The sequence below is a fragment of the Rattus rattus genome, unplaced genomic scaffold (genome assembly GCF_011064425.1).
Source record: "Rattus rattus isolate New Zealand unplaced genomic scaffold, Rrattus_CSIRO_v1 PGA_scaffold_81, whole genome shotgun sequence".
Classification (NCBI taxonomy): Eukaryota; Metazoa; Chordata; class Mammalia; order Rodentia; family Muridae; genus Rattus; species Rattus rattus.
Window position 1 is genome coordinate 77,824 of NW_022651198.1, and position 17,974 is coordinate 95,797.

At 52.4% G+C, this 17,974-nt stretch overlaps 1 protein-coding gene across 2 annotated transcripts; it reads right to left on the bottom strand.

Annotated features, from left to right (window-relative positions):
- Positions 1–1,900: 1,900 nt before the first annotated feature.
- On the bottom strand, positions 1,901–17,691 carry Tbc1d13 (TBC1 domain family member 13). 2 transcript variants are annotated; one of them, XM_032890614.1, is made up of 12 exons: positions 17,563–17,691; positions 16,636–16,709; positions 14,925–14,965; positions 14,450–14,511; positions 14,235–14,334; positions 12,113–12,195; positions 10,152–10,311; positions 6,302–6,512; positions 5,679–5,842; positions 4,309–4,469; positions 4,086–4,143; positions 1,901–3,375 (listed from the first exon to the last, which is right to left on the bottom strand). In XM_032890614.1, exons 1-12 carry the CDS (start codon positions 17,583–17,585, stop codon positions 3,310–3,312), a joined length of 1,203 nt encoding a protein of 400 aa, XP_032746505.1. In that variant the 5' UTR covers positions 17,586–17,691; the 3' UTR covers positions 1,901–3,309. The 2 variants fall into 2 exon arrangements, with proteins under 2 accessions (XP_032746505.1, XP_032746506.1); XM_032890615.1 differs by lacking the exons at positions 14,925–14,965; positions 17,563–17,691.
- Between the last annotated feature and the right edge of the window lie 283 nt (positions 17,692–17,974).

The window sequence follows — 17,974 nt, forward strand, 5'->3', positions numbered from 1 at the left end:
TCTGTGAAAAATTACATTGGAATTGTGTGTGCGCGCATGTGTGCGCTTGTGTTAGGAACCTGGCCCATAGTCTCAGGCAGGCTTAAAACAAAGGCTTTGCCGCTGAGCTACTCCCCCATGCCATAGAAATTTGTTTCAGGCGAGGTCTCATTATGCAGTCCCAGGAGACCTACTCACCACACAGACCCGACTGGTCTCCCATCTACCAGGATCCTTGCTCGTTGTGGAGAGCCGGATCACAGCATGTGCCAGCACTTGGCCACACTGGCATTTTGATAGGGGATTCCATTCACTCCTGGAAGTCTCTGACCTGGGATCGCAGATCGCAGAGCATCCTCTTGTTTCTTTGTGCCTCCTTCGGTTCCTTTCATGCATTTACCATGTGCAGTATTCTTGGGACTGTGGCTCTGGCTCAGTGACTCAGTGCTTGCTTCGTGTGTGTGTGTGTGTGTGTGTGTGTGTGTGTGTGTGTGTGTGCGCACATGCATGCCTAGGCTCTGACCAGCACAAGATCCCTAAACACTTTAATTTCTTCTGGGTATTGCAAGTGGCATTTATTTTCCGAGTTTACAGTTAGCAAATAGAAATACTCTGACTTTTAGTCAGGTGTGCGGGTACACACCTTTAACCCCAACACTCCCGAGGCAGAGAGCTCAGAGGCTAAACAGGTGAACACGATTTGAGACATAGCGAGACTAAATAAAACTTAATGTTAAATCTAAAGAACAGTGTCTGCCAGAGCACGCGAGACGCTCAGCAGGTAAGGTGCTCAGAGCAGCAGAGTCTGCGGGACCCACATGATAGAAGAGGGAAGGGGCTCCAGCGAGACTCCCTCACCCACAGGCTGCACACAAATAAACGTACAAAAAACCCTAGTAATGTGGTGTGCACAGGCCCAGCACCTCCTTCCTAAGCGCGTCTCCGGCTGGCTGGCAGCTGAACTGGATCAGTCTCTTGGCAAGCATTTCCTGGTCTTTGTCTTAGAACACCATAGGGACTCTGATGCTGTCTTGCTCCAACTTTTCTCTCTCCTCCAAAGTCTCAAGTCCAGCCACCACAGCACCAATGGTAGAGAGCACACAGTTTATTAACGAGAACTCATCAACAGCACTGGCCTGCTGCGCTCCTGGGAGCTGCTCCCAACTGAGCCGCAGGCACTCAGGCTCTGGTTCCCCCTTCAGAATCAAGGGCAGATCCTTTCCTCAGACAGCACCCATCTGTGGAGCCACCCTACCCAAGACAGTCTCCATGTCCTTGGCCTTCATCTCAAGGACAAGTGGTGGGCACAGGATGTAGGTCTCCCACAGAGGCAAATCAGACGCAGCGATTCCAGTAGCATGGTCCCAGGAAGGGGGCAGGTAAGGTTGGGGTGGGAGACAGGCAAGAGGGAATGCGCCTGTGTCCTGGGCAGCCTCTGCTGCGTCCCAGGACAAAGGGGTCTGGGACTGAGTTAACAAGTGCTAGGTTTGAGGGCCATCAGGACGGTGGGGGTGTATATGGCCTGCATCTTTGCAAATGCAAAGGCATCAGCCCTGGCCTCCCTTATACTGGGTTCTAGCGTAGAGCTGGCAGCCCTCCCAGCCAGGAACAGGGAGAGGACGTCAGGGGTAACTTTGGGAAACGAGAGAATCCACACCTCCAACTCCTTTACCATCTCAGCCACTCCTACCCACCCAGAGTCCCAGGTCCTTGCTAATCTGCAATAAATAGCTAGCCTGTGTCTAAATAAATAGTAAAACATCTCCCAGGCATTGTGTGGGGAGAGAGGGTACCAAAACAGCAAGCAGATCCCAGCAGAGCCCAGCCAGCTAAAGCAACGGCCAGGGAAGGCCGGAAGCCCTGCCTGCCTGACACTGCTCTCTAGAAGGCTTCAGGTGGCCGCTGCTGGAGCCTCGCTGCTGCTGGAGCCTCAGGTGAGAACCCTTGCTGCCAGCCTGCCTTCAGGACTCAGGCCGCCTTCCCTCCCTCCCTCCACACGAGAGCCAGAAGGGACATGGTCAGGACAGTCTACTTGCGGAACAGGGTGCAGGGAACCCAGCCCCAGCGCCAGAAGACCAGGAAGGCCAGCACCTCTGCAGCCTCCCCAGCCCCGCCCCGCCCCGCCCCGAGGGACAGAGGCCAGATGTAGCCCTCTGGCACTGTGAGGCTCCAGGCTTTCCAGTCAAGCCAACCCTGGACCCAGAGAAGCATTCTTTGGTCCCCTTGCCTTTGACAAGACCTGCACACCCTGGGTGGGGACATGGAAGTCAAGGGGTGGCAGCTCCCAGGCACAGAGGTGCCATGGTGTCTTCATCTCTGACTGAAGACTCTCCCGTCCTTCCTTTCTCCATTCTTGGGCAGAAAATGGGAGCCAGGCTCGGAGCTTCACAGGCGGCCGTTGTCAGCAGCACTTGGCTTCCTCAAGTCTGCTGACCAAATACTAGGGACTCCTGCTCTGATGAGGGGACCTGGAGGCCTCAGGCTGGGGATGGGAACAGGAGGCCAACAAAGCTGGCCTCCAGGGCTTTCACGAAGCTACACTCCTTCTGAATGCTGACTTCAGGGAGCAGAGGGGAGGAGCGAGGGAAGGGGTCAGGGTAAGGCGCCCCGAGAGAAGGAAGAGGAAAAGACAGAGGAAGAATCGCAGGAATCACACATGCCTCTGGCAAAGGAAGAAAGGGACAGGCAGAGGTAGACACAGAAGGGGAAGCAGGGCCTTAGAGGGTTCCCACACACCCTCACCCCACTGCCAGGGCATGTGTGAACACACGTGTACACACACACACAAAAGCAGAGACCCGGGAGACAGCCCTAACGGCCACGAGCAAACACCTGATGGAGACAAACGGTGCCCCTAGAACTGGCAGTCACTCAGCTCCTCTGGAGTGCTTCCCCAGGTAGCTCGAGCACCAACACGCAGAAGTGGTTTCCGGCCCATTCGCCGATTCCCTCCCTGATCAGCGCCCAGGGAAGGTGAAAGCACAAAGGGTGAGGAGCCCCTGGGCAGAGGCCTGACAGGACCTGAGCCTCCTAGGCCCCGTGACTCAGCCCCAGGAAGCCAGCTGAGGAGCCCCAGCCTTCTGAGCAGTCTGGTGAGGGTCCCAGGCTGGAGTGCAGGGTGTGGCAGGCTGAGCACTGGGAAGGAGCGCAGCACGGTGTGCTCCAGGAGCAGCCTGGACCCTGCACGCAGGCTGGGCAGACCCGGAGCTGGCCCTCAGAGACTGCAGCTTGCCCTCAGGCTGGCTCTCTCACAGGCTCCTTTGTGTCCCAAAATGAAGGGTGCAGAGCGCAGGTGAATGTTCTTCTAGTCCTGGGCCTCCTGCTGCCGGGTTACTTCGAGTCTTGGAGTTCCTTGGCTTTCTGTAAGATCTTGCAGACATCTGAGATGGGGTAATCCTGAATATGGGGAAAGCCACAACATGCTCCTGGAGCGGCCCCCACTTTTTTCCAATTGCCACACCCACCACCTTCCCAGAGACGTGTTACCATGGTATGGCGCCAGGGGCAGGGACCACGGTGTACCAGACACCCAGAGTATCCCGCCCCAAACACTGCATGTCATTAAGGTCACACCTCCCAAGGTCCAAAAAGTCTCAGTGTGTGTTAGAACCAGGGTATCCAGAGGCGTTAGCCGTCATGTCTCCTGACACAGAACCCGGAACCACACCGATGAGAAGAGCATGGTACTAGCTCTGGCAACATGGCTCTTAGCCTTCCAGTCACCTCAGCACCTAGGAGGGGTGCTGTGACTGTACCCATCTTACAGACCTAGCCAGTGAGGTTCTTCAACACCAACCCTATGCCAGGTGTTGGGAGAGACACAGAGACAAAGTCAAGTCACATGACAGGGCAGAGAAGAATAGGACATGAGCCTCAGGCTAGCTGTCAGAGCCCCTGACACACACCTCCCTGGCCTGGGGCCAATCAGCAACTTCCACATACTACACTCTAACTACACTCAAGGTCTGTGGTGACCAGGATTCGACTCAGGTCCACGCTGGTTGTGCTTTAGGAGCCTGGACCCTGAACGAATGCACACTATGTGCTCCTGTTTCTGGCCCCAGCCTGCCAGTGTCTGAGACTGGTCTCGCCCCGCCAACCATTACCTGCAGAAGCCGCATGTTGGCAGTGAAGTCCCCCTTCAGCAACTGCTCCCGGATCAGTCTGCAGGGAAAGGAGAGCCCCAGTGCTGGGCCCTGGCTGCCCCAGGGGCTGCCCACAGGCCCAGGCTTTCTCTGGCTGTGGAGGCTGGCCCCTGCTCACCACTCAGGACTGGGCACCCCTCCCCCCAGCTTCCCTTCAGGATAGGCTGAGCGTGGCCCCACTCACATGAGCATAGCACAGCAGACCAGGAGGAGGAAATCGAAGCGGTTGCCATCAGCAAAGAGGGAGTCCCATATCCGGATGACATCAGGCAACAAGAACTCCTGGGACAGCAGCAGTGTCAGCCATCGGAAGGCAAAGAACTGAGGCTTGATACTCTGTTCTTGCTGGGAGACAAAGGGTGCATGTCAGGGAGTGCACATCAGCTACTTAAAGAAGACACAGTCGGGCTGGAGAGATGGCTCAGTGGTTAAGAGCACTGACTGCTCTTCCAGAGGTCATGAGTTCAATTCCCAGCAACCACATGGTGGCTCACAGCCATCTGTAATGGGATCTGATGCCCTCTTCTGGCCTGCAGTCACATGCAGGCAGAATGCTGTACATAAAATAAATAAATAAATAAATCTAAAAAAAAAAAAAAAAAAGAAGACACAGTCTAGGAGCAAACCCTGTTCAGGGCCCTCAAAGGGGCTAGACAGAACCTGGGTCCACCTACAGGGTGGCTGCTTCTAGTTCCAGCCAATCTTGCTATTCAAGGCACACTAGAAACCTTGAATTTTACACTAGCCTTTAGATTTGGAAATGATATCAATTCATGTGTCTCCTCCTCTTAGATCTGTGGACCAGCAGGAGGACCAGTACCAGGCACTGTAGCTGTGCTCAGCTCACATAACCACAGAACAACCCTATGGAGGAGGGATCCCCAAGACAGCAGCACCCCGGTGAGCCTCAGAGGGTGGTAACAAAGCATACACCACACATACAATTCTGTATTTGTTTAAAAATTTAAGCTTTAGCGGAGGGTGGGGGATGGGAGTGGCGCACAACTCAGTCCCAGCCCTCGGGAAGCAGAGGCCACAGTTCTCTGACATCTCTGAATGTGCTGGGCTTAGCCTTCTGCACCTTCACCTGCTCGGCCATCTTGCCTGCCAGCAAACATTCTTTTCTTCCTTTTTGTTTTTTTTCATGGCAGGGTTTCTCTATGTAGCCCTGGCTGTCCTGGAACTTGCTCTGTAGACCAGGCTGGCCTGGAACTCAGAGATCCACCTGCCTCTGCCTCCCAAGGCTGGATTTGTTTTTTAAGACAAGGTGTCTATGTACTCCTGGCTGACTGGGCTGAAAGCGCGTACCATCTCGTCCTGCCTCTAAGTACCACTCTAAACTTTACACTCCCAGCCTACTGTCTCCTGTGCTCAGCTGCCAGGCCTCCCAGGCCCGTCTCAGCACACAGGTCAGTGCTCCCTGGAGCTGGGGCAGCATCCCATGGACTGCCCAACACTGCTCAACTGCAGCCATTTCCAGCCCCACACTCAAGGCAGAAGCACTGTGTCCCCGGCCTGTGTGTCCTGCCCATGTGCCCGTGTGCCTGTCCTCACCAGCTTCAGGTAGAGCTCCACGTCCTTCTCCTTCAAGGTGGAGTACACCTTTTCCATCTTGTAGGTGATGCCGCACTGGGAGTCATCCAGGCTCTTGATGAAGTTGTCCCGTATCTCGGCCATGAGGTTGGTGAAGCAGAAAAAGGTATCTGCTTCAGCGTGCTCTGCAATAGACAGTGGCATGTGAGTGGACCAGGGATGTGAAGTGCTCGTGAGTCCCACCTCGCCTCTCACCCACAAGAGTTTGGCCCACTTCTGAGTGTCACTAAACTGCCCCTGAAGGCTGGACTGGGCTCTAACACCATCAGCACTTAGCCCTCACCTAGGACGTGGTCAGCCCAGTCAGCAGCCTATCATGCACTGTGCTAACGGATCACCTCTTAGCTTCTCGTGACCATCTAGCTATTCTACCGCAAGTCACGAGCATCCACAGATCAGTAAGAAGCAGGACTCAGGGAGGCAGAGCAGGAAAGGTTCTCGGATCCAATGTAGCTAGCCCTGCTCTGACACGGGCACAGATATATAAAAGCAGATGAGGCTTCCAAGCCTCATATAGCCTATCAGTCAGTCCAGCCCACTCTCTTTCTCTAGGGAGCCAGCAATGGGAGACTCTATGTGTCTACCTTTCCACTCGCTGTTAGGGTCAGTGGCAAAAGTGTAGTAGAGGGGGCCCACGATCTCATTCATGCCCTGCACATAAGCGATGCCAGGGTTGAGCTTGGCATAGATGAACAGGATCCGCTCCACCACCTCCCAGTGGGCTTCGCAGCCATTGGGTAGAACCTCATACTCGTTCAGGGCTGATGGTGCATTGTTCTTGTGCGGGGAGCTCATCTGGAGAGAAGGGAGAGCCTGTTAGCAGGATAAGTGTTTCCATTAAGCCCAACTTGACAACATCCTAGTTTATGGGCAAGACAGGGCAGGAAGAACACGTCAGACCCAAGGCGCCGATAGAGCAGGAGACTTCCAGTTACAAGTAGGCTAAACACAGCGCTCACAACAGGTGTAACGGAACAGGTATGTCCCAGTACTGGAGAGGCGGGGCAAGCAGATCTTTGAGAGTTTAAGGCTAGCCAAGGTTATATTAGAACAAAACAAAACATAAGCAACCACAAAATAGAGGTTATGCCGGGTGGTGGTGCATGTCTTTAACCCTAGCACTCAGGAGGCTGCGGCAGGTGGATCTCTGAGTTCAAGACCAGCCTGGTCTACAGAGTGAGTTCCAGGACAACCAGAAGTTGCACAGAAAAACCGTCTTGAAAACAAAAACAAAATAAGCAGAGGTTTCTTCTGAGAAAAGGAAGTGAGTGGCAGGGAAAGGGAGGGAAAGAACTGAACAGTGAGAAATCCTAATCTAGACCCCTCGTTACACCCGTGTAACCATAAGAAAAGATATATATATTTCCCAGTGGCTGCAGAGCTGGGAGACTTGCAGGTGAGACCCTGGCAGAGACTGTATGAGGCTTAAAACAGAGCATAGGGAGTCTTAGCTCTCTCCACACTACTTGTCATACGGATGTCAGAGACACATGCACTCAGGAGCAGACCACACTCCTCCGACTGATCCTACACTCTTCTCAAAGCCATTTTCTTTCTCTTTTCTTTCTTTTTTTTCAAAGAGCTGGGCACAGCCCAAGCTGGACTGCAAACTCGTCATATTGCTGAGGGTGACCCTGAGATGATCCTCCTGCCTCAGATTACAAGATTCGAGCCATGACACCACCTTTGAACATTTCAAGAGGAAGAAACTGGGGCTCACACAGACCTGAACCTGGACTGACTAGCTCAGAGCCTCTGGCCAAGCCTCTGGCAGGATGTCTCCCAGGAAGGTCCAGTACTCCCGGCTTTCCAAGAACCGGCCTTCCATGACCTCATTTCCTCCTGCAGCTCCACAGAAGTGATCAGATCCAGATTATGGAGGAGGGAAAAGCCCAGAGTCACACAGAAGGCTAAGCCTACCATGGGTCTAGAGTCCCACGGATGAAGTTTCGGGAGGATCCTGGACTGTGAGGACCAGCTCCAAAGATAAAATGGGAGAAGCCTGACCCTCATATACAAAACCGCAGCAAAAGGATTAATAGGGCTGGGCCTTCACCAGCTTCCATGCAAGACGGATGCACAAGTGAGCCACAGTTCCTTTACCAAGCCTGGGCTCTGCATAGCTCCAGTGAATCCTAACTCTGCAGCAGGTACATGGGGCCAGGAGTGACTGCCCCTGTCCTGACTGCCCCATCAACACCCTCACTAGTTAGCAACTCAGAAAGGAATCTGTGCAGTCCACTATTCCCTGCTGGAGAGGCTTCAGAGCGAGGCCTGCACACTGAAGGAAGCCACTGACATGTGCGAACAAGTCACTGCTACAGGTCCCAAAGCAGCGGGTCTACATGGAGAAATACAGTCACACACCTCATTTTGGGGAATAGAGATGGGGAGCCATATCAGCTGCCACAAGTGGCAGGGTCTGCTAGATCTTGAGCTCAACAACCCTCAGGGCTGACCCAGAGCAGCCCCCTTCTATGTTCCAGATCTGCCCCTGCCGGAACCCAACTGTGGCCTGGACAAACGCAGCCGTCTGTTTTGATATCCTTTCTATGCATGAGGTCACCCGGACCAAAGGTTGCTGCCTGCTCAGAATACTCCAAGGGCCCACCAGCCATCTGGACAAGGCCTATCTGACCTCCCGAATACCAACTCTTCTGGAACCTTCCAGCACCTTCCTTCATGTCTTACTGCTTCTAGCCACTGGGGCCCTCATTTTCTTTTGCATGACACAAATGATAAATTAAGTTTTTGGTGTGAGGCGTAGAGCCGACTGACCGTGGCAGTGAAGGAGATGCCAGTGACTGTAGATCCTACAGGCAATCCCAGCCTGGCTGCTTCGACCATGTGAGGGTGGGCTTTGTCGTGAGTTTTGCTGTGGGAATGGTGGCCAGGGCACTGTTTGGTACCTTCTCCTGTCTCAGGATTAAACTCCGGGGTTGGGAGCTGTTGGACAGCATTGGAGAAACCCCGATGCAGAGTGATGATGGTCCCTTCAGGACATTCATAGCCACTGGAATGGGCACCTGACTAATCAGGTCAGTGAATGCTTGCTACATCCTATCCCATCCAGATCCCTTGTATAATAATAAAGGGATTTTGTTGTTTGTTTTCTTTTTCGAGACAAGGTTTCTCTGTGTAGCCCTGGCTGTCCTGGGACTCATTCTATAGACCAGGCTGGCCTGAAACTCAGAGATCTGCCTGACTCTGCCTTCCAAATGTTGGGACTAAAGGCGTGATCTACCACAGTCTGGCATTTTATTTATTTTTGGTTTAAAGTTTTTTCTTCTCAAAAAAAGTGACAAATTATATTTATACAGTAAATAACGTTCAACAGTCAACACAAATCTAAAACCAGCCCCCAGCCCTAGGCCTGAAAAACAGCTGGGTAACTTCCTCCAGGGTGTTCAGGAAGGGTATGGTGACACGTGTTCAATACTCATGGCCATGGGCAGTCAGTTCATGACTGGATTGGCACAGTGGGTAACGGGACATACACTGGATAGCCTGTGTGAGGAGGAGGCCCAGTGGCCACTGGGGCTCAGTCAGAAGGGCTTTTTTCTTCTGCAGCAGAATTACCGCTGAGGCCCCCTCTGGATGGAACATTTGGCACTCTCATCTGAGGACTTGGCACATGCCTTCCATAATACTCGGAAACCAATTTCTCCCCTGTCCTTCTTGTCCTGCTGTCTAGATCAGTTGCAGCTTCTGAGGCCCATTCCTGGATGGACTGCAAGCTACCCCACTACTGCTCACACCACACTGGGATGTCCCTCAGAACCAGCAGAGCCTAAGATGAGGACAGTACCTCAGCCTGCAGCTAGCATTCCCAGGTGGAACAACAAAAGGCCTCTGACAGCAACCTTCAGAAAGCGCTCTGTGGCCAGTGCACCAAAGGAGACAGGAAGGGACAGCCTATCAGGAGAAGCCCTAGAGGCTGGAGAGATGGATGGCTCAGCGGTTAAGAGCACTGGCTGCTCTTTCAGAGGTCCTGAGTTCAATTCCTAGCAGCCACATAGTGACTCACAACCATGTATAATAAAATCTGATGCCCTCTTTTGGCAAACAAGCAGACAGAGCACTCATAAATAAATAAATCTTGAAAAAAAAAACAAAAAATGAAAAGAGAAGAAAGAAAAGACCGCAGGGAGCTGGAAAGATGGCTCAGCAGTTAAGAGCACTTGTTCTTGTAGAGGACCAGAGTTCGATTCCCAGCACGCATAGCCATCCACGACTCCAGTTCCAGGGCATCTGATGCCTTTTTTTGATCTCCACAGGTACCAGGCTTGTACATGGTGCATATGTACGTGTACACACACACACACACACACACACACATATACACACACACACACACACACACAGAGGCAAACACTCAAATGGAATAAATAAATCTTTAAAAGAAAACTATTCCAGTCCCCGAATGGCTCTTACATTTGTGACCCCGCTTCGGTTCCGGGCCACCGTCTGAGACTTCAGTGTCGTCTGCTCCACACGCTTACGAAGGGTCTCAAACTCATTCTGTGGGTCCAGGATGAGGAGGCAGGGGTACTCCGTGGCTCTTTGGAAGAAGGATATATCTGGGCACAGCCTCCTATTGGAATAGAAAAGCTGCTGTCACTCAGGGTGGAGGCTCCAGCCCGGCAGCCGCAGGTATCCTCAGGAATGGTTGATTTTACTGATTTTACAGTGCTGGGGGACTAACCTAGGCCACGTCAGACAAGTGCTCTACCACTGAGCCGCCCCTTCGACTCTTTGCTTGTTTGTAATTGTAACGTCACAGCCGGGTATGGCGGCTCACACATATAATCAAGTATTTGGGAGGCCTACGGCAGGAGGATTGCTCTGAGTTCAAGGCCAGCTTCAGCTACAAAGTGAGCTCCAGACCAGCCCTGACATAGTGTGAGACTTTATCTCAAAAAACTAAAATAATGGTATTTTATCCCAAGAGATGCAGTTTTTTTTTTTTTTTTTTTGGTTTTTTTTTTTGGGGCTGGGGACCGAACCCCGGGCCTTGCGCTTCCTAGGCAAGCGCTCTACCCCTGCGCTAAATCCCCAACCCCGAGATGCAGTTTTTAAAAAGGCAGTAGAAATGGCATATGCACGGTCACTTCATATGTGTCTGTGGAGAGGAACACGTGTGTAAATACGCTAAGTGTTTTTATGGCACACAGCCTGATTCCCATAAACCACAAATACGTTTCCATGACAAAGGCACCTGTCTAGGAGCTAAGGATATAGCTGGCTGGTAGAATGCTTGCCCGGCATGCACTGTATGTATATAAGGAGTCAAGTCCTGGGTTCAATACCCACCCCCCTAAATCATGTATTTCCATGCACCTGTCTCTAGATGCATGTTTACACAGAAGCATGGACCATGGTCATTTATCACAGAGCACCCTCCGCTGACATGGAGAGATGTGCACGGAACATCAGGGGGGAGGCTGGGATCTGGAGCACAACAGAGCACGGCACTTAGACATCCAAGGCCCAGCACACTGCATACTGGCCCTCAGGAAACACTGACAACCTACTGCCATCACCAGTGAGACAGAACCTGAGCCCCTAATCCTCCACAGAACTATTTCAGGATGGAGCTCTTGACCTAAACCTGGCCTACAGCATATCACAGGTAGGTCTACTCTAACACCAGTCTGAGCAGAAAGGTGGCAAGAGCCTGATAACGGCCCCTACTGGGTATCTGGAGAGGATCCGGACAGAGAAGCAGCACTCGGGAGACTCCTGCATGGTTCCTTAGGCTAGAAAGCTCTTCCACAAAGCCATGCCTCCCATTCTCCTCACGACTGGCATCTCCTGCTGAGTCACCTCCTCAAAAGCCCCGTTTTCTCAAACCACTGGCTTTTCTTCCCCCACAGCACTTGGAACCTTCGCAGCCCTCTGTGTTGCCAGGTTGAGTATCTGACCCTCTCGTAAGCCTCCAGGCCTCCTCACATAGTGCAGCTGGCCTGTGCTGGTGCAGGCAGAGCTGGGCCCGGGAGAGATTCCTTGAAACACCACTGAGTGAGCTCTGCGTGACTTTCCTGTCTAAACAAGGAGCGGGTGCCAGAGAGGACTCAGGCAGGCGGCTCAGTGAGGAGAGGGATTGGCTCCTAGGGACCTTCTTCAAGGGCCACTGTCGCGTGTTACAGCCTGCATAGCATTCCCATATGGGACATGTCCTTAACCTCAGCCATCTCGCCTCTATTCCCCGGTAAGGTATGTATGAGAGCCTGGTCACCTGCACAAGGTCAAATAGTCAACTGGAGGCTGCGACTAAACCAGACACAAAGACTCCAGCACTCCTTTGCACCACTCCACATCAGTACAATCACTACAGCGGCCCCCCTCCCCCCAAACAGGTCTCCAGCAGCAGAAGGCCCCTGGGAGCCTCTTACCGGACATCTTTGTCGATCTGCAATAGCACCTCGTTGTCCTTAAAATATGTGTTCCACCTGCTGTCAGGGTTTGGGTTCAGGGGCTGTGAAGAGAGGGAGAAGCAGATGCTGTGTCCAAGAACCAGGCAGGGCCGCAGCTCAGGGCCCTCAGACTAAATGCCCTCAGACCTGGCTCAGTCCACCCAGAGAACACAGCAAGCACAGGCTTCCCAGTGCCTCTCAGGTACCGTGAAGACACTTCCACACTGCACAGCCAGCGGTGAGCCTTGCGGCCTGCTCTGAGCACATGCTGGGTGGCAGACAGTGTACTCGGCAGTGCCCCAGCTAGAAGTGTGCCTGTAGCAATCCCTTGCTGAGCGCTGTTGAAAGGTTGAGTGAATGAATGAATGCCATCTCATTTTCTACCAGAGCTTTGAGTGGTCAACTCCAATTTGGGAGGATGGCTCTGAGGCCAGCCCAGCTCTACATCCTGCCCTGGGAAGTCTCCATGAAGGAGCCGATATAGGAAGAGGAGACAGGGTTTTCTCCAGGCCTCAAACAGCACTTCATTCTCATTTCTGTCCAGCTTTCTTCAACTGTACAATCGTAGAATCTTCAAGGACTGCAGATGAGAGCTATGGAGCTCAGGCGGAATGAGTGCCCACCACCTCTGAGGTCCTTTGCTCAGTCTCCAAGGTAAACAAGCATTTACAGGGGGAGACCCTGGACCTTTGCAAGGGACTGAAGCAGGAAGATGCCACACAGCAAGACCCTGTCTGTGAACAAACACACCACTTCGGGCCTGTGTTTGGCTTAGTGGTTAGAGGTGCTTGCTGCACAAGCGTGAAGACCCAGGGTCAGTCCCCAGACTCATGGGGAGGACAAGACGTGACTCAACGCTGTCCTCTCCCCTCTATACATGCACCATGAAGCACACCCTCCCTGGCATCCGTACACACACGAGCAGTGAATTGTTTAAAAACGTTTTCAAGTTCAGGGTTACTCTTGGCTATAAACTGAATGCCACAGCCAGGTGACAGTGTCACACACCATTAACCCCAGCACTTGGGGAGGCAGAGGCAGGTGGACCTCTGTGGCCACGTTTCCAAGGCCAGTCTGGTCTATAGAGTGAGTTCAGGACAGCCAGGGCTGTACGGAGAAACCCCATCTCAAAAAACAAAAAAGCAAAACAAACAAAAACCTCCAAGTGTCAGGCCAGCACAGAGTACACAGGAGTCTGTCTTAAAAAGCTGAGAGACTGGCGAGTCTTAGGAGCATGCACTGCTTATGTAGGTATTTGGTTTGGTTTGGTTTGGTTTTGACACAGGGTGTCCTGGAACTCACTCTGTAGACCACCGGCCTCTGTCCTGAGTGCTAGAACTAAAGTCTGCACTGCACATGTAGTGTGGAGCACGCACTACTCTTCACAAAGGATCTCAGTTCCCAGCACCGCACGGTGGCTCACAACCATCTGTTACTTTAGTTCCAGGGGATCTGACTCCATCTCCTGATCAGGCATGCACGTAGTGCACTTATATACACGGAAGCAAAATGCTCATATACATAAAACAAATGAGGCTAAAATAATTTTTTAATTAATCTTTTATTTAAAAACCAAAAACAAAAGTGAGAAGAGTGGTCATGCATGCCTTAAATCCCAGAGCTCAGGAGGCTGAGGCAAATGTCTAAAGGTGAATTCCAGGATAGCCAGGGCTATGCACAGTACCCTGTCTCATAAAAACCAACACACACACACACACACACACACACACACACGCACACGCACACATGCACACACGCACACACGCACACACGCACACACGCACGCATACATTTGAACTGGTCAGGTTTCCAGAGAACATACGCTAAGAGCTCCTTTGCAGAGTGACTCCCCCACAACACACTCAGGACATTAGTTATTGCCATGTCACTAAGTAGGCCTAAGGCTCCCGTGGCTCCCCTGTGCCTAGAGTGAGCAGGAAGACACCACTGTTTCCAAGAGGGGGCAAGCCAGTCAGAAGGTAGGTCCATGAAGATAGGAATGCAGGCCAGGCTGTGCCTGTCCACCAAGGGGTCCTGGCTGATCCAAGCCTCTGCCCCACCCTTGCCCCCCCGCTCAGCCCATACTGCCAACCCTACTTACATGGTCCTCAAAGGTCACGTCCTCTCTGGACACACCCATGTTGGCCTTCGCAATGCCAGGCTGAATAATCATCTCTCTCAGGAACTGTGAATAAAGCCCCCTGCAGGAGAGACGAGCAGAGAAAAGATGATGATTGGAGATCCCGCCAGAAAGGCACTCACAGGAGGCTCCACATGAGGAGAAACCCCTCAGTCTCCCCTGATCATAGGTCTCACCTCTGCTTGGCCAGGATGGAATCCCACGAGTCTCTCTCCAAAGGGAGGTAGTTCAGGAGGATCTGCACAGAGAACAGCACAGCTCTGATGACATCCCTGTCCCTATCCTGGACAGTGGCCTCCCTCCTCCCAGCCCAGCTCAGCCCCTTCCTCTGCTTTCCTCAGACTGTTCTAGATGAGAAGCGAACTTGATACTGAAGGGCTGGCAGCCCAGAACAGAGGCTGCCACCACCTAGGCTTTGGAGGTGGCTTCCCTAGCACCAATAAGTAGAAATCTTTCTTGGCATAATGAAGTATTTATTCCATCCCCAAAGGAGTCCTGGAAGGGAAGTCAAAAGAACACAAACCCCACAAACTCTCAGAAAGACTTCCTCAGACAAGCCAGGAAAATAGTGGAGAGAAGAGGCCAGGAGGAGGTCCATGCAAGACCCAAGGACTCAGAACCAAGAAGCCCCACAGAACCAGGCACACCCACCTTCCAGCAGAGGCACCGCAGTCCGCCCTCACAGGGGATGCCTGTGGACACAGCAGGCAAAGGTCACCCCAAGCCAGAGTTCCAGAACCCCCCAGAACTATGCCTTGGAGTCAGCCGGCAGGGAGTGAACTGGGCAAGAAGCACTCCAGGAACCATTCTCCACCAAAGAAATATCTAAGAATATAGTAACTCTAATTTCTGCCTAAAGCCCTGTCCCCCAGCCCAGAACCTCATTTGTACTTTGAACCTTCTCATCTTTGATATTCCCTCTTCAAAGGGGCCCTTTATCAACTAATAACTCTATTCAAAGTCAGGCTCTTCTTTTAGGGGAGGGGGCAGAGTCTCATATATAGCCCAGGCTGGTCTCAAAGTTACTCTGGAACCAAGGAGGAACTTCAATCCTCCTGCTTCAACCTCCTCAGTGGCAGGATTACAAGTGTGTTTGGCCACCATGTCTAGTATATGGGGTGCTGAGAATCAAACGTGGGGCTCTTGCTCATGCTAGGCAAATGCTTTATGAACTGAACTAGATACCCAGTCTCGGGCTCTTTTTATTTTTTGAGACAGGGTTTCTCTGTGTAGCCCTGCCTGAGCTAGAACTCACTCTGTAGACCAAGCTGACCTTGAACTCACAGAGATTCACCTGCCTTTGCCTTCTCTTCTGGGATTAAAGGTGTGAATCACTATGCCGGGCATTATCGTCTCTGCTTATAAACAATAGCTCTGTGGCTTCTCCATAGAGCCTATCAAAACTGGAATTACATTATCTTGAGTAGGAACTTAATGGGTGGGTTTCAGACAGGCAAGAGCATCTGCTTGATGATGGCCCTACGGCTAGCACAGGACACAGACCACCAATGGCAGCCCACATTTGTGAAACTCAAACCAAACGTTCAGGTTAAGAGCTCTGTGCCAGACCACCACTTCACTTAGTTCCCAGTTTAGCCCCAGTAAGTATGGAAGATTAGCTCCGTCACCCTCACTTACAGATACAGAAACCTATCTGTAGACAGAGTCACCAGGATTAAGACAGGTGTGATGTGCAGGGCAAGCTCTGCACGATCATCACAGACAGTCTCCCCTCTGGGGCCTCCATTTCACTCCAGAATGGGAAGGCCAACTTCTGCAATGCTGTCAGGAATTCACAAGAATAGCTCTCAGGGTGGTTTCCCTGACACTGGGACCATGAGCCAACACCCGCCAACACCCCCCACCCCACCCCACCCTACCCCACCCCCGCCCAGAATCTGCATGACATCGGCAACTTAAATTCTTTTCTTGCAAAGTTACTAGGCGGAGCGGTACCATAGGAGCTATACAAACATCTTGGGATGTTTTTACAGACAGGGTAAAAATCCAGCTATCTCCGTGCTGGATCATTAACCATGGGGAAGGGCAAAGTCAAACGTGGTCGATGTTCAATTCCTTAAAATTGGTGTTCTAAGGCTTGAGTTTTAACATTAACCAAAGGTCACTCTTAGCTCTGAGCCAAAGCCAAGTAGAGAATCTGGGAACCACCCTGCCACTTCCTTAACACAAGAAACTAGCTGAGAAATGGTGAAAGGCCTTACCTAGGCTGAAAGGGTTACTACTGGTTCAATCTTCAGGCCACTTCAAGGAATTTGGGGAATCATGTGCCCCTCAAGCTAAGGCCTAGCTCTACACAATCAGGCAGGTTTCCAGGGAAACCCTGAGTAAAATTGCATCTTACCACTAAAACTGAGTTCTCGAAGCTTTTCCAACACAATGGAGGGCTCCTTCAGGACATCCTGGAAATCTGCAATCCTTCAAGGGCAGAAAAGGAAACTCCAAAGTAAGACTTAATGATCAGTCTTGCAGCCCAAAGATCCTTTACCCTCAACCGTCTCCAACTACCAGCTTAGGGAAGTGGGCAATACAAGTTTCCTCCTCTAAAACTGCCATGCCAACGAAGAACCAGTATTCTAATTAAAAGGGTTTGAAGTGAGAATTTAACATTAAGCACCTTCCACTGCTAGTGAGCTGGCATTTCTTGGGCACTTGCTGAGGCCAAGCCCAGCCCACAGCACACCACTACCAGAATTCATATAACAAGCTTCGAGCAACCAGGAGTAATTTGATCCACAGACTTGTACAACCTCCCCACCGCTCCCACAGCTCTTAGCTGGGTAAGGGGGAGGGGGCGCAGACTGCTGGGGCCTGCCCTCAGGCAAAGACAAAAGACGAAAAATTAGTCCTGGAGTGACCAAAACTTAGCGGACGCTGCAAGATGTAGCCAGGGATGGGGGTAGGAGGTGGATTTAAGAAGCCAGACTGGAGAATCTGAGTTCTCTGGTGTTTCTGACGGGCAAGGGGCACAGGGACAGGGGCATTTGGGGGGAAAGAAAGGGGGTGCGGATCGTGGAGCGAAGAGGCGGAGAGAGCAATAGAGGGGTGGACGAGTCCCGAGTAAGAAAGAAAGGGGACACTAAGGTAAGAGAAGCACCTCTGCTTCTCGCCTCTGCCACACAGGCAATGAGACCCTAAGGTGGACTCTGGGGGCCCGCCGCCGGAGGAGGGGGCTATTCTTGGCCGCACATGCGCTGAGCAGCTCTGTCGGTGAGAAGGCCCGGCTTGGCCGGAGCGGTCTGGGTGCAGTCTTGACCTCGGGTCTCCTTACCGGCTCTTGTGCAGACTCGACATGGTGTTGACTTCCGGACCCCTGGGCTGCAACTGCAGCCCCAGCTGCCACCACCGCCCCCCTCCCTCGGGGAACACCGGGACGGTGGGCAAAAGCCTCCGGCGGGAAGCAAAACCGTGAGCGTGCGCGTTCCGCTGGAGCCTGGTGGCGCTGGCTCCACCCAGGGTTCACGTGATGCGGGGTTTCTTTAAGGCCAGGCAAACCCCTCCGCTGAGCTTCCGGATGGCCCGTGATCCCGCTGGCTGTGAGTCTTCCGCCCTCAATTTCTGTCTACTGAATACACTTGTCAATCTCTCTCACTCCCTGTCATTAACTGCGGCGCAGTTCTTTGGTGAACTAGACTCAGTCCCCGGGTGTGGTCTAGTGCAATATCGTGTTTTTACGGAAATGA